The sequence below is a fragment of the Rhineura floridana genome, chromosome 14 (genome assembly GCF_030035675.1).
Source record: "Rhineura floridana isolate rRhiFlo1 chromosome 14, rRhiFlo1.hap2, whole genome shotgun sequence".
Taxonomy (NCBI): Eukaryota; Metazoa; Chordata; class Lepidosauria; order Squamata; family Rhineuridae; genus Rhineura; species Rhineura floridana.
In genome coordinates this window covers 37509911-37525309 of record NC_084493.1, presented here as the reverse complement: position 1 = coordinate 37525309, position 15399 = coordinate 37509911, and the positions used below count along the sequence as shown (strand labels likewise).

Below are 15399 nucleotides of genomic sequence, written 5' to 3'. Positions count from 1 at the left end.
GTGACAGACCTACTTTCCATGCCTTTTGTCTAACCCAGCCTACCTAAACTGGTACTGTCCAGTTGTTATTACAGTTGTGGATTACAGTTCCCGTCAGTCCCAGCCAGGATAGGCAATAGTCAGAGATTTGGGGAGATGCAACCCAAATGTGAAGGGTGTCAAGAATAGCTAACTTTGGTCAAGCTAAAATGGTTCAACCAGAGGGAATTCTGGGAGCTTTGGGGATCCCTGGGACATTCGGCTGGGAAAGTCCAAGGCTCAGTGTCAGACAGGCAATTTACAAATGTCAGGAAGATGCAACTGAACCTTATCTGTTATCTCTTATCTGCTTCCTGAGATCAAAGGCAGGAATAGTGGGCATCACAGATCAGGATCCCTGGGGGGGACTGTCTAGCCCCCTTTATCTTCAAAGAAGGTACTCACGGAAGGGGCACCGAGGATGGCTAATTGTCCCCCCTCCCTGTTGCCAGCAAAACGCCATAAAAATGAAGGGTGATCCTTCAGTTGGTTGTTCCCATTCTTGTTCCTGTCTCTGTTTCTTAATTCTAACTTCTGGACCTGCCTGACTTGCTGTTACGCTGCTGGGAACCAAGTGGGCTGAAGTGAGCAGGGATAGATGTAAGTTTGTTATTTTATTTATTTATTTATTTTATTATTTGATTTATATCCCGCCCTTCCTCCCAGCAGGAGCCCAAGGCGGCAAACAGAAGCACTAAAAAAACTTTAAAACATCATATTTGCTATTGTCTGTTTGAGTAGCCCAGTTTAGGGCAATTAGCTTTTAAGGAAACAAATGCTACTTTCTTTTTGTATGTACCTTTCTTTTCTCTTAAATAAATTACCCTTTTCTTAATGGTGTGTATTGTTTGGGACTTGTTATGTGCCTCCAAGTCGACTACAACTTATGGCGACCCTATGAATCAGTGACCTCCAAGAGCATCTGTCATGAACCACCCTGTCCAGATCTTGTAAGTTCAGGTCTGTGGCTTCCTTTATGGAATCAATCCATCTCTTGTTTGGCCCACCTCTTTTTCTACTTCCTTCTCTTTTTCCAAGCATTATTATTTTTTCTAATAAATCATGTCTTCTCATTATGTGTCCAAAGTATGATGACCTCAATTTCATCATTTTAGCTTCTAGTGATAGTTCTGGTTTAATTTGTTCTAACACCCAATTATTTGTCTTTTTTTGCAGTCCATGGTATCCGCAAAGCTCTTCTCCAACACCACATTTCAAATGCGTTGATTTTTTCTCTTATCCGCTTTTTTCACTGTCCAACTTTCACATCCATACATAGAGATTGGGAGTACCATGGTCTTAATGATCCTGACTTTAGTGTTCAGTGATACATCTTTACATTTGAGGACGTTTTCTAGTTCTCTCACAGCTGCCCTCCCCAGTCCTAGCCTTCTTCTGATTTCTTGACTATTGTCTCCATTTTGGTTAATGACTGTGCTGAGGTATTGATAATCCTTGACAAGTTCAATGTCCTCATTATCAACTGTAAAATTGCATAAATCTTCTGTTGTCATTACTTTAGTCTTTTTGACGTTCGGCTGTAGTCCTGCTTTTGTGCTTTCCTCTTTAACTTTCATCAGCATTCGTTTCAAATCATTACTGGTTTCTGCTAGTAGTATGGTATCGTCTGCATATCTTAAATTATTGATATTTCTCCCTCCAAATTTCACACCTCCGTATTCTTGGTCCAATCCTGCTTTCCGTATGATATGTTCTGCGTATAGATTAAATAAATAGGGTGATAAAATACACCCCTGTCTCACACCCTTTCCGATGGGGAACCAATCAGTTTCTCCATATTCTGTCCTTACAGTAGCCTCTTGTGCAGAGTATAAGTTGCGCATCAGGACAATCAGATGCTGTGGCACCCCCATTTCTTTTAAAGCATTCCATAGTTTTTCATGATCTACACAGTCAAAGGCTTTGCTGTAATCTATAAAGCACAGGGTGATTTTCTTCTGAAATTCCTTGCTCCGTTCCATTATCCAATGTATGTTTGCGATATGATCTCTAGTGCCTCTTCCCTTTCTAAATCCAGCTTGGACGTCTGGCATTTCTCGCTCCATATATGGCACGAGCCTTTGTTGTAGAATCTTGAGCATTCCTTTACTTGCATGGGATATTAAGGCAATAGTTCGATAATTACTGCATTCCCTGGGATCCCCTTTCTTTGGAATTGGGATGTATATGAACGCTTCCAGTCTGTGGGCCATTGTTTAGTTTTCCATATTTCTTGACAGATTTTTGTCAAAATTTGGACAGATTCAGGCTCAGTAGCTTGTAGCAAATCTATTGGTATGCCATCTATTCCTGGTGATTTGTTTCTTCCAAGTATTTTAAGAGCAGCTTTTACCTCGCATTCTAAAATTTCTGGTTCTTCATCATATGGTTCCTCCATGAATGAATCTGTCATCCGGGCATCTCTTTTGTAGAGTTCTTCATTGTATTGCTTCCATCTTCCTTTTATTTCATCTCGGTCATTCAGTGTGTTCTCCTGTTGATTATTCAACATCCCTACTCTTGGTTTAAATTTCCCTTTCATTTCTCTAATCTTTTGGAGCAGGGCTCTTGTTCTACCCTTTTTGTTGTCCTCTTCTATTTTTATACAGTAATGATTGTAATAGTTCTCTTTGTCCCTACGTACTAGTCGCTGCATTGTTGCATTTAGGGTTCTGACGGTGTTTCCATCTCCTTTTGCTTCTGTTTTTGCTTTCCTTCTCTCTTTAACCATTTTAAGAGTTTCTTCAGTCATCCACTGAGGTCTTTCTCTCTTTTTAACTAGAGGTATTGTCTTTTTGCATTCTTCTCTGATAACATCTCTGACTTCATTCCATAGTTCTTCTGGTTCTCTGTCAACTAAGTTTAAAGCCTCAAACCTGTTTATATGCTTCTGGGATGTTATTTAAATTGTATTTTGGTGTTATGATTGCTTTGTTGGTCTTCTTTAGCTTTACTCTGATTTTCGATACGACCAGTTCATGATCTGTACTGCAGTCTGCTCCTGGTCTTGTTTTTGCAGAAAGTATGGAACTTCTCCACCTTCTGCTACTAATTATATAATCAATTTGATTCCTATATTGATCATTTGGTGATGTCCACGTGTATAGTCGTCTTTTCGGTTGTTCAAAAAATGTATTCGTAAGAAACAAATTATTGGCTTCACAGAATTCAATAAGTCTTTCTCCTGCTTCGTTTCTGTCTCCTAGGCCCCATTTCCCCACAATTCCTAATTCTTCTCAGTTCCCTACTTTTGCATTCCAATCCCCCATGATTATCAGCAGATCTTGTTTTGGTGTGTGATCAATTTCTTCCTGTACTTCTGCATAACATCTCTCCAATTCCTCTTCTTCTGCATTTGCCATCGGAGCATAGACTTGGATGATGGTTATGTTGATAGGTTTCCCATTTAATCTCATTGGTATCATTCGCTCAGACCTTGCGTTGTAGTTCCTAATTGCTCTTGCTACATCACTTCTCACTACTAAAGCAACCCCATTTCTTCTTAATTTCTCATTTCCTGCATAAAATATTTTGTAGTTGCCTGATTGAAAATGTCCCATTCCAGTCCATTTTAGTTCGCTCACCCCAAGTACTGTAATGTTGATACGCTCCATTTCTTGCTTGACAATTTCTAACTTTCTCTGGTTCATGCTTCTCACGTTCCATGTTCCTATTGTGTGTGTTGTACAACTCCGGACTCTCCTTTCGCATCTGTGCTCATCAGCCTCTGGGCTTCCTTTTGGCTTTGACCCAGCTGCGTCATCAGTCACAGCGCTACTCGTACTTGTCTTTTGTTCTTCCCCAGTAGCATGGTGAGTGCCTCCTGACCTGGGGGGGTCTCATCTTCCAGCACTATCTCGTGTTGCATTTTGGATTCTCTGTTCATAGGGTTTTCGTGGTAAGAGCTATTCAGAGGTGGTTTACCATTTCCTTCCTCTGAGTTTGGATGCATCTTAGTCTGGTGTTTCAGCTTTGACCATTCCGCCTCGGGTGCCCCTGCTAGGAGTCTAGCTTCTTGGTCTAGACTCCTGACGGCATTGCTCTCAGCTTCTTCAACACACTCAAACCCCCTCACCATGTTAAGGTGTGCATCTGAAGAGGACTAACGACTCTAAAATCCAGTCCTTGATCGCTGGACACCAGTGACTACTGTTGATTAGGTACGTTAATGCCCTAGAGCAGAAGGCGTAACAATAGGTCTGCTCTAGGATCTCAGTTAGCACTTGGAGGCCCCCTTTCTCAGAGTAAGAAGCTAAGAAAAGGGGTGGTGGCAGTTTCTACCATAAGCCTGATCCTGAAAGAGGGAGAGTTTGCCTCGGAAGCAACAACCCAAAGCAATTGGGACTGTTCTCAGAATCAAAGAACCCCCCTTTGAGGTGCTGAGGTCAAAGGACCCCAGGGTGCAATCTTTGACAAAGGGTACTAGTTTGGGGAGGCTTGTCTAATCCCTTTGTGTGTGGGGGGGGTGAGTGATCATTGGCTCAAACCACAGGGCAATTGGAGCGTGTTCATGTGAAGGGCCACTGACAGCTGACTACCACACCCTCTGCTTCATTAGCCTCTCTGCTCCACACCTTACGCAGAGACGCACCCATTTTACTACTCTGTAATTGTAGGTGCTACAGGAACAGATCCGTGTCAGGGATAACCTCAGTTATGGAACAAATTCTACACTGAAGAGCCTGGAGATGCGTCAGCTGTCTGGTCTGGGCGATCTCAGAGGTCGAGTTGCAAGGTCAGCTCTTGTTTGTTGTTTCTCTGGCAGTTGAAGCAGACTTCTGCTTGTGGGGGAACCGGCCATACTTGCAACCACAGCAAGTAAGAGAATGAACATTCCCTGGCACTGGAACACACTGAAGAAGGAGCCCCTCCTGCAAAGCTTTGTATGCCTTGAGACTGAATATTGGCTGTAGATCAGCCTTCCCCAACCTGGGGCTCTGTAGATGTTTTGGACTACAACTCCCATCAGCCCTAGCATCATACAGCCGTGCTGGCTGGGGTTGATGGGAGTTATAGTCCAAAAATATCTCAAGGGCTCCAGGCTGCTGTAGATTCCTCTTGAGTTATGGTTCCTCTCCAGTCACACACAACACCAAGAACAACCCACGGGATGTTTTGCAAAGCACTGGGTTTATCTCACCAGACTCCATCCCAACCTAAAACTTATTATTCTTCCCAGTAACACTTGAGCAACGACTCAACTGAGGCCCCAGAGGAGGTCTGTTTCTTTCACCCAACTGTTTTCCTTCTCCACTTTTAGAAATCAAAGAGAAAATGATGGTCACACTGATGGTGATGAATGACCACCTCAGGTTAAGACATGACCCACTTGTGGGTCACACCTTAGCAGCTGAAGACCAGTTGTCTAAAGTGATATATAAATATCCCACCCTTTCTCCCAGTAGGAGCCCAGGCCGGCAGTTGTTTCCTTGCTTATAGGTGTCATACTTCTTGAGAAATGGTAGGTGTAATTGTTGTACCAATGATTAAAGATTCCTCTTTGTGAGTCAGAAAAAGGCCATCACACTTTGAAAGTAGAACCTGGGGTATCTTGCAGCATGGCAGACAATTCCTCTTTGTACGAAATTCTACAAAAACACTGTCGGACCAAACAACACACACACTTATGGTTTGAACCATCCATTTACCTTACTTAATAAGACCTGTTTCTGTTCTGTTTATACTAGTGATGAGGAGGAAATTAGATAGTTTACATTTTAATGCAACCCTTCCAAATTCACCCTTCCTGAAATAATATGCAAGCGAAGAGATTGCTCTCCTTCAAAGTTCACACTTCTCCGAATCTTGCCATCCAGTTCTCAAACCAAAAAATGAGTGCAAAAATAAATATACTAGGAGAAAGTGCATAAAATTCGTATGTTTGTGAAGACTACATACAAAATACATTATAATAACAAAATTGCTTGCAAAAATGTGTGTATTAGTCAAAATTGCATGTCTACATTAGGAGAAATATGCACTAACATACTGATAAATTTTCAGGACTTTTTTTATTGCACATGGTTGCGTTAGTGTGGCAAACCAAACATAGGATTGTATCCCATGCAAGTCTTACTCAGATTAAGACCCATCAAAGTTAATGAACATGACTGTCTTAGGCTCATTAATTTCAGTGGGTCTGCTCTGAATAGGACTAGCATTGGATGCAACCCTTAAGACTGGAAAAATGAGAGAGAGAACCAGAACTGACAGATTCTTCCATTCCTCCTTTATTCCCATAATTTGGACAATATTTCGCAAGAGTGGAGGCTGGTTTAATCGCCAGCTGAATTACTCATTGTCTTGTACATTATACACATACGTAAGCATGCTTACATAGGAAGCTGCCTTACAGCAGGTCAGTCTGCATGTCTGTCTAGCCCAGTCTTGTCTACTCTGACTGGCAGGGGCTCTCTAGAGCAGAGGAGGGCCTTTACCATCACCTGCTGCCTGATCCCCCTAACTGGAGGGTCCTCCTCGTTGGAGGAAGATCAGGAAGCTCCGGGCTTGGACTCAGCTCAGGCTCCATCTCAGGGTGAGAGACGAGGGTCTTATGATGAGGATGGGCCGTCTGCACCTGGGGCAAGTTTGGCCTCTGCCATTAAGGCTGAATAGCCCCTGAGCCCAAGGGAGAGGAATCACCTCCAATGCCAAATGGAGACCCATCCCATCCCAAGCGTGCCAACTACAGGGCTGGACTCCTCAGGAGTAAAGGGTTCCTTGGGAGTAAAGGTCTGGCTGCAGGTGATCAGTGGGAGTCAGCTGAGGTTTGGGGTGTGGTTCAGCAGCTCCAGCATTGGCTGGAAGGGCAGCTGGAATAATGTCTGTACTCCAGTTCTGTACCTAGCCTGGCAAAAGATTGCCTTTGGATTCCAGACCTGCGTCTTGCTTTGCTCCTTACCAGTGTTGCTTACAGACTGCTTGGCTTCTGACCCTGGTTTCTGCCTGACCCCTCTTGGTTTTGAGGTAGACTCCATGGCCTGATCCTGGATACTGCCCTTGTGCTGCCCTCACTTGTGTTTTTGCTGGGGAGTCTCTCGCTTCCTTACGGAGCCCATTGAAAACAGGACAATATCCCAGGACCCTTTGCAGGTGGGGCCAGTCCCAGAGGCTGGTGAAGCCCAGCATTTGCCATGGCTCTAAGACCTGTAAGTCACCCACTGCCCAAATAGCACAGGCATTCTCACATTGCATAGCACCCCACCTCATGCAGGGAAAAGGGGTCCTTGCTCAAGGGCCTCCCAAGCTCCTGAATCTGCAGCTTAGCAGAGGATGTTGAGGTGTACCTCTTGAGTTGCATGCTGCATCATTGGCACCCCTAAAAATATTTACCAATGTTTTTGCTCTTGTAATGGGGCCTGCCGTCTGACACCTACATCAGCATGTGTCACTGCTGTAGGTAATCTCCTTCTGCTGTTGCTTCCCCCTCCCCCAATTGCTTTTGAACGTTAGACTGCCTCTGGATGTGGAGGATTCATATAGTTTGATTAGTAGCCATTGATAGACTCTCTGATCCTCCACAAAATTGCCTAATTCCCTTTTAAAGCCATTAAAACAGTGCCAGAAACTCTGGAGGATCACACTGACCATCCTCCCTTACACTAGAACAGACTGTTTGAGGACATTGTGTTGTGATGGAGGCCAACAAGGGCTTGCCTTGCACCAGGCATCTTTTCTGTGCCATCCTACTGCAGAGCGCAAAGCATGTTGCTCCTTCACAAACAGGCAGCTTTGACAGAAGTCGTAGAACAGTGAGCCTTTTCAGGTTAGGCAGTGACTTCTGAGAACCGTCAGCAATAAAAAAGCCTTTTCAGCTACACAGTAGAAAAATCCCTCTAAGATCTGGAAGGCAGCCCTGTGCTCTAGTCTTACCATTTATTTTAGACACTCATGCTGGTTTCTCAAGATTATACTGTGTACTATACAAACCAAGCGATTTGGCACTAGAGCCAGTTCTTTCCATTTGCTTTTGTTGTTGCTGAGCCTGCTGCTGTTCAAAGCCAGATCCTTGCAAAGTTTTGCAAACCAATCTTTCTTCTCTGAGTCAAAGTCAGATTTTGGGTAACATCTCCAAAACAGGATGTATTGGAAGTATTTTTACTTGTAGAAGTAGAACAGGCGATCTTAAGGTGTGAAGTACAATCCTATGCTTGTTTACTCAGAAGTAACCTTACTCCCTAGTAAATGTGTTCAGGGTGATGGCCTAAAATTATTTCCAGAGCAGTAGCCATGTTAGGCTGCAATCCAATACATGTCTACTTAGAAGTAAGCTCCATTGGGTTCAATGGGACTTACTCCCAGGTAAGTGTATATTGGATTGCAGCTTTAGTCTGTTGCAGCAAAAACAACAGTGTTTCTTGAGGCTTCTTAAAGGCTAACGCATTTATTATGGCATAAGCTTTCAGGGCTGCATTCCACTTCACCAGATGCAAGAAGTATTATCCTGGTTACAGGTATATCTGCATATGGTTTGAGAGGAAGTGGGGGATTGCAGGCAGTGGGGTCAGAAGGAAATGAAATGCAGACAGGTGACAAGGACAGGTGAGGATTATTATGTTATTAACAGTGGTTATTCTCAAAAAACTTTATCCCAATTCAGTCCACAGGTGATAGCATTCACTTTCCTGATGAATTGTTATTCAGCAGTTTCACTCTGCCTAAAACTATGCATTTACTGCAATCCTACACATGTCTACTAATAAGAAAGTCCCACTGAGTTCAGTAGGACCCCCCAGTAAGTGTGTATAAGACTGCAATCAACACACCTGACTATTTCCCTTTTCTGAGTGCTGTATTGTAAACCCAGTAAAAAGTAGGTTAATCTTTTAAAACTGGTTTTGAAGGATATTGCTTAGCACCTTCACCCTTGATCCTCTTCTAACTAGAGAGACGGATTTATTTTCTTTCGAAAAGTTTTTTTATTTGTACCCTTGAATGCTGCATTATATTTTAATAATGACCTCATTTCAAGTGAAAAAAATGTAAATGTCCTGCCTTCAAGTCGATTCCGACTTATGGCGACCCTACGAACAGCGTTTTCATGAGGCTGAGAGGCAATGACTGGCCCAAGGTCACCCAGGGAGCTTCATGGCTATGTGGGGATAAGAACCCTGGTCTCCCAGGTCATAGTCCAACACCTTGACCACTGCGCCACACTGGCTCTCCATTTCAAGTGAGCCTATGCCAAAAATATATTTATTATTTGGATTTTCTGAAAAACCTTTTGGTTGGGAAAAAATATTTCCTGGAGCGGAAATCCTAACATCTCACAGTGAAATCTCGCATCTCACAACATCTCACATTTCACTGCACATTGGTGTGTGGATTTAGCCATATATGTGTGTGTATGTGTGTGCGTGTGCATGCACACATGCATGAGTGTTCTGGTGGGGAAATTAGACCTGCGTTTAGGCAAGACCAGTTCCTTCCTGCTGAGCATGTTTTGTGTGGGGAGGTGGACACACAGGGGCTGGTAGCATCAGAAAAATGGAAATGGGCTGCCTTCAAGTCGATCCCGACTTACGGCTACCCTCTGAATAGGGTAGTGCTATGGTGAACATCCCATCACTGCAAGGATTTCTTCTTGTGCAACAGAATCTTTTCCCCTTCTCCTCCCCTCGCCCCCCCAATCTGTTTTGGGGTTTCCCCCGCTCCTCCAGAGCAGATTTGTGGATGGTGTGCTAGCACAAATATTTTGCTGAATCGCTTCTAGTAGTTCCAGCTCATAGAACTATTGTGGTTCTAGTCAAAAGGTTTCTCTTGAGAGGGACCACAGTTTATTGGTAGAGCAGCTACTTGAATGCAGAAGGCCCTAGGTTCTATTCCTGACACTTCCTGTTAAAAGGAGCAGATTGCAGATGATGGGAAAGACCCCTCCCTGCCTAAGACCGCCCTGGAGAACACCAAACGAGACAGTACCGGGCTGGGTTGACCCGTGGCCTGATTCAGTACAAGCCAGCTTGCTATATTCTCTGTCCTCGGGGACTATCCTTTTTATGTATTAGATTAGATTGAATGTCATATATGTAACGTATACACAGACACAAGGGGGATTCTCAGCATGTTCATCTAAATGTGCTTAGAAGGGCCAGGGAGTCCTGAGGGTCGAATAAAGAGGTCTGGAAGGCCACTGTTAGCCTCCAAGTCTGAGGTGCTCCCACGCCACCCCATGGCAGTACAAGATCCTGTAGCCTGAGATTTCAGAAGCCCCAAAGCTTCTTTTAAAGGGTAGTTTAGACTTCTAGCTGTTCCTGTTCTCAAGGGTCAAGGTGGATGACAGCACCAGATGCATAAACTAGCAATACATCCACCACCATGAAGAGGGACCCTCCATTCACAGTTAAATTCATTCATAGCTTTGTGGAGTTTCTTTTAACTCCTGAGTGGAAGTATGTCTGGCTGAAGCATCCACACCTCCTCAGACATTATATCCCACAGTCGTCATGGCCCCAAGGAGAACCTTTGGCAAGAGTGGGAGGATGAAGAGTGGGTTTCAGATCTTGCGGAGGAAATTGCCAGTATTGCGGAAATGAATGAAGGAGGCGTAGGGAAAAGATCTTGAGAAGCATCTGGGCTTGCCAATAGAATTACTGAGAAAAGCCCAGAACCCCTCCTCCTTTCTCCTGAACCATCTAGTGATGAATCTGCTCGGACACCCAGCCCAGATTTAGCTGTGGAACAGTTAAAACTCAATGAACCATTGAGAGAACAAAGTGAAAGCAGTCATTCTGAGCCAAAGTTTACACTGTCACGAAGGTTAGATAAGTGACAGCTTCAGAAGATGTTTTCAGCTCCTAGAAATAAAGAGCCTTCACCTTATAGCAAAAGCAAGAAAGATATAGAATTAGGCCGTAGAAGTAAGTTTCCGCCCCTCTCTGATATAAAAGTCTGGTAATGCCTGTTTAGCACTATTGCGGCAACCCCCATGCTGTCACTTCCATGCCTTGTTCCTGAGATAAACCTAGATTGTTTGGTATCCTGAAAGATGTCCCAGTATTCTGATTCATGCCCAGAGTGTGATGCTGTGTTCCTGTACTGTATTAACTTCCTGAATAAAGCTTCATGCAGAAAAATCCAGCCTTCTAGTTCTGAGTGTGCTTCTTTGGTTGTGAGCCAGGACACCAGCAATAAGTGGGCTTTAAGAGCATAAGGAGAGCCTGGCAGGATCAGACCAAACGTCCATGTAGCCTATCTGGTTTTCCACAGTGGCAAACCAGGTGCCTCCGGGAACCCACACAAGAAGGACATGAGGGCTTCCGCCCTCTCCCACTGTTAGTCTGCAGCAACAGGTATGCCATGGTATACTGGTGCTAGGGATGGAAAGATGTGTCAGTATCAATTCTCTCAGTTTCTCATTTTTCCAATCTTAAATTCAGTTCTCCACATATCTGCAGCAATCTGCAAGTTAAAAAAAATCCTTATGAAAATTCTCTAGCATTTTAGTGCAAATTTCTCCTGATAAAACACAGTTTTGTAGATAGTTTTGGCTAATGTGCACATTTTTGTAAGCCATTTCTTGTCATGTAATACATTTTTGCATGTTATTGTCACTCACATCCACATTTTTATGCACACTTTCTCTTGATATATGCATTTTTGTAAACATTGTTTAGTAGGCAGACTGCATTGAAAAATTCAAATAAATGCAAATTTTCAGAGATGGCTGCGTCTTGGTTCTCATATTGTTTCGAAAAGTGTGGATTTGATAGATTTGGCTTGAAATGCGAACTGCATCAACATCCTTGCCCCATCCCAAACTGTTTCTGGAGCTAGAGGCTGTCTGTAGCCATTGTGGCTTCTAGCAGTTGGTAGGGGAAGAGGCGTAGCTCAGGGCAGAGCACCTGCTTTGCATGCAGAAGGTCCCAGGTTCAGTCCCCGACGGCATCTCCAGGTTGGGCTGGGGAAGATTCCCTGACTGAAACCCTGGAGAGCTGCTGCCTGTCAGTGTAGACAGCACTGAGATAGATGGACCAATGATCTAACTTGGTAGCAGGCAGCTTCATGTGTCCCACCCCCGGCTCCTTCAGGAATTCACTGAATCCCCTTTTAGAGCCACAGCCATAGCCACATCTTGTGGCATGCTTTCTGTGTGCACAATTCCCATTTTTGTCTGTCCTGCGTTTACTGCCAAATCTGTTGCCTTTCTTAGTGTAGTTTTAGAGTGCAAGTCTGAAAACCTCCCAAGTGCTAAAAGTACATCCCACAAGGTTTAATTCAAACTTTTTTTTTGAAAGAGTAATAAAATTATCATCAGTGAAATGACGTCTGGGATAATATGGCAGGTGGGGTGGAGTTTGGGGGCTTGAAGTGAAAGCCAGATAAATACTTTATAATAAGCTGCAGTGAGGCAGGGTGGGAGGAGACAGAGAGAGAATAGCCTTCTATTTTAATTTTACCTCTTTAGTTCCTTCAGTACCACTCCCCTATATATGTGTGTGTGTGTTGTATTTTATGTATTTTAATTGTATTTTATGTATTTTAATTTATTTTAATGTTTTTGTGGTCTTTATTGTGTACTATTTTATTATGAATGTGTTAGATTTTATTGTAAGCTGCCCTGAGTGCCCTATTATAGGGCAGAAGGGCAGGATAGAAATATTTTAAATAAAATAAATAATAAATGAATATGGCAACTCCAAATAATTCCTCTTGTTCCTGGCTAGGTGCGATGCTGGACTAGCCAGACTGTCTGCTGAGCACAAAGTCACCTATGAAAGACTTCAGAACCTGAGCAAAGATCAGCAGGCAACTAAACTGATCTTGGAATCTAAAATAAAAGAAGCTGAAATACAGGTAAGATATGAAAAAATAATGGATTTCCATTTCCTCTGTAGGTACTGTTATAGATATATCTGCTTTTCAGTTGTGAAAATCAGGGAGATTTGGAATATTTTCCTGTTCTAAAATAATTCTAGGCATAGGGCAACCATGGTCTCCAATAAATGAAGCCAAAAAAGCCGATGCAATCTTAAGCTGCATTAAGGAAAGCTCAGTGTCCAGTTCACAAACGTTAATAGTTTCTCCTTATTCCAGGCTGGACAGGCTGCATCCGGAGTACTCTGTCCAGTTCTGGTGACCACATTTTAGGAAGGATGTTGAGCTTCCAGAGAAGGGCGATCAGGATGGTGAGGGTTGTGGAAACCAAGTCCTGTCAGGAATGTCTGAAAGGGCTGGTATGTTTAGCCTGGGGAAGAGCAGATGAAAGAGAGGCATGATGGGGATATTCAGGTGTCTGAAGGAATGTCACACAAGATGGAGCACATTATTGTTTCCTCATTCCTGCTCCAACAGGGCAAGACTAGGACCAATGTATGGAAAGTGCAGAGAAGCACATTTAGGCGAGAGAAACAATGAGCTCAGGTTTGGACAGCATGCTGAGCCAAACCATGGCTTAGTGCAGTAGCTGGACCAGAGAAGGACCAAAGCGGCTGTGATCTCCTCCCCAGGAACCCTGCACATTCACACTAAGCCATGGTTATGTATGAACCACCGCCCCCACCACCCTCTACACACACACACTGGTAGAGAGAGGGGGGAAATTGTAAACAGTGTGCCCAAATAGCCATGAAATGCTCAAGCCAGTGTCTGGGACAGTTCCATGTAAAGCTTGTACATGACCTTTGAGAAAAGCAGTAATAGGTGAAAGTCATAACGCATCAGTGGAAGCTAACGGCATGGAGAAGGTCTTCTGAAAGGTGATGCTCTCTTTCGAATGCTTTGAAGAGAGAGCTGTCAGGGCTTGGAGAAGGTGACACACTCCGCCCCTAGCTGAGGAGTTGTGGGGGAGAGAGCTTGATGTAAACAGTGCCCATGAAACTCGGTTGGCAATAAAGAGTTAAGAGGCAAAGGGAACTGTGAGTCAGCTGAAGATGCCTCATGGCTGGTAGGCTTCTCCCTGGGGATCTGTTTTGGGTTAGTGGCTTTGCTGCTGTCTGGCAGTGCCTCCGCTGAACGCTCTGCTTGTATAGGTGAAAATGAAGCAAATGTTACCAAAATCCCCTAAGCCCTCCTGAGGAAACCCACATCCAGTCACAGGATGCCTCCTGGAATATACTTCGCATAGCTGGGAGCTGCATTTGGCTTTCCCCACATTCTAAGTACCATAGTAGTCTTCAAAGCCACTCCTTAGGCCAACCCAGCTCTGGAACACCCTGACGATGGAAGGCCTCCCTGGCTTAATCACTGCTCATCTTTTGACAGTGACAATTCATGAAAGTCTTTCTGGCAGTTTGATGTCATGCCATTTGTAAATACAGGTATGTATTTCTTTAATGTGGAGGTGATGCTGTTGCCTGGTTGTGAACATCCTATTAACAATTTTGTTATTCTTTAAAATCTGTTCAAAAACCACCTTGGATCACTTGGGATTGAAAGGCAGGAGGGAGAAAAGTGTCAGAAATAAAAATAAATAAATAAGCCACCTATCAGGGATGCTGTAGCAATGGATCTCCTGTATTAGCAAGGGGTTGGACTAGATGGCCTTTGAGGTGGCTTCCAACTCTGTCTCCAGTTTTTTAAACATTGTCTTGCATTTTGATTCCTGTTGTGCTTGGAAAAGCCTCAAACGGGTCCTGGAAATGTCTTCTGATCCATCTATGTTTTTAAAGAAGGTTTTGTGCGTTTGCCTGCCTTGTTAAGGCCCACTCACAATCTGGAAAGTAATTTGCAAGGAAAATCATTCCATAAAAATGTGTAAAGTCATCATCTCTTCCCCCACCCTCCACTAGCCCTGCATTACTCAGCAACACTTTCTGTCTGTTAGTCACAGTGGAAACACAATCCTGTGACATCCCAAACATCAGTATTCAGACATCTGTGGCTTTCCTGAGTAAGAGAGAAGGTGGTCCTGAGTCCAGCTGGCTCTGTTCAGATTTTAAATTAGTCCCTCATTAGCCTATTTTAGTATTTATCTTCTGAATGCTGCACAGTGTTAAGGTTCAGCAACAGTTATGGTGCACCTGTTTTGCTCCTGAACTTCTAAACCCTAACCTTTCCTTGAGCTTACACCATGATCCTGGTGTAAGAGAGAGAGATGTCATGCTTAAGTTAGAATGAAATCAGCAAGAAAAATTAATTTTGGCTACATTTTAAGTGTAGCCAAGCCGTGTGACTAGAGATTTTTCAAAATATTCAGTGGTTATAAGTATTTTTAAATAAACCAATGGTTACTGATTATTGTTTAATTCGCTCTTTATTATTATAAACTGTTGAAGGCTGCCCTGGAAATATTTGCATTGAAGGGTGGGATACAAATAAATACATAAATAAATATTCTCTGGATTGGGGCTGTTGTGTGGAAGGAGTGAGTGCTGTTGGTTCCACAGAACCAAGATGAGTTTACAGTGGGTCCTGCAATACCAGCTTAGTTTGGCATAAGCATCC

The 15399-nt window shown here is 43.5% G+C and overlaps 1 protein-coding gene across 1 annotated transcript in view; it reads left to right on the top strand.

Annotated features, from left to right (window-relative positions):
* The window catches only part of FAM81A (family with sequence similarity 81 member A), a 49652-nt gene that overhangs the window by 21171 nt on the left and 13082 nt on the right, over positions 1–15399 (top strand). Inside the window, exons 5-6 of the mRNA XM_061596023.1 lie at positions 4635–4753; positions 12681–12810. Coding sequence (XP_061452007.1) covers positions 4635–4753; positions 12681–12810 — 249 coding nt within the window. The remainder of the gene's footprint in view (positions 1–4634; positions 4754–12680; positions 12811–15399) is intronic.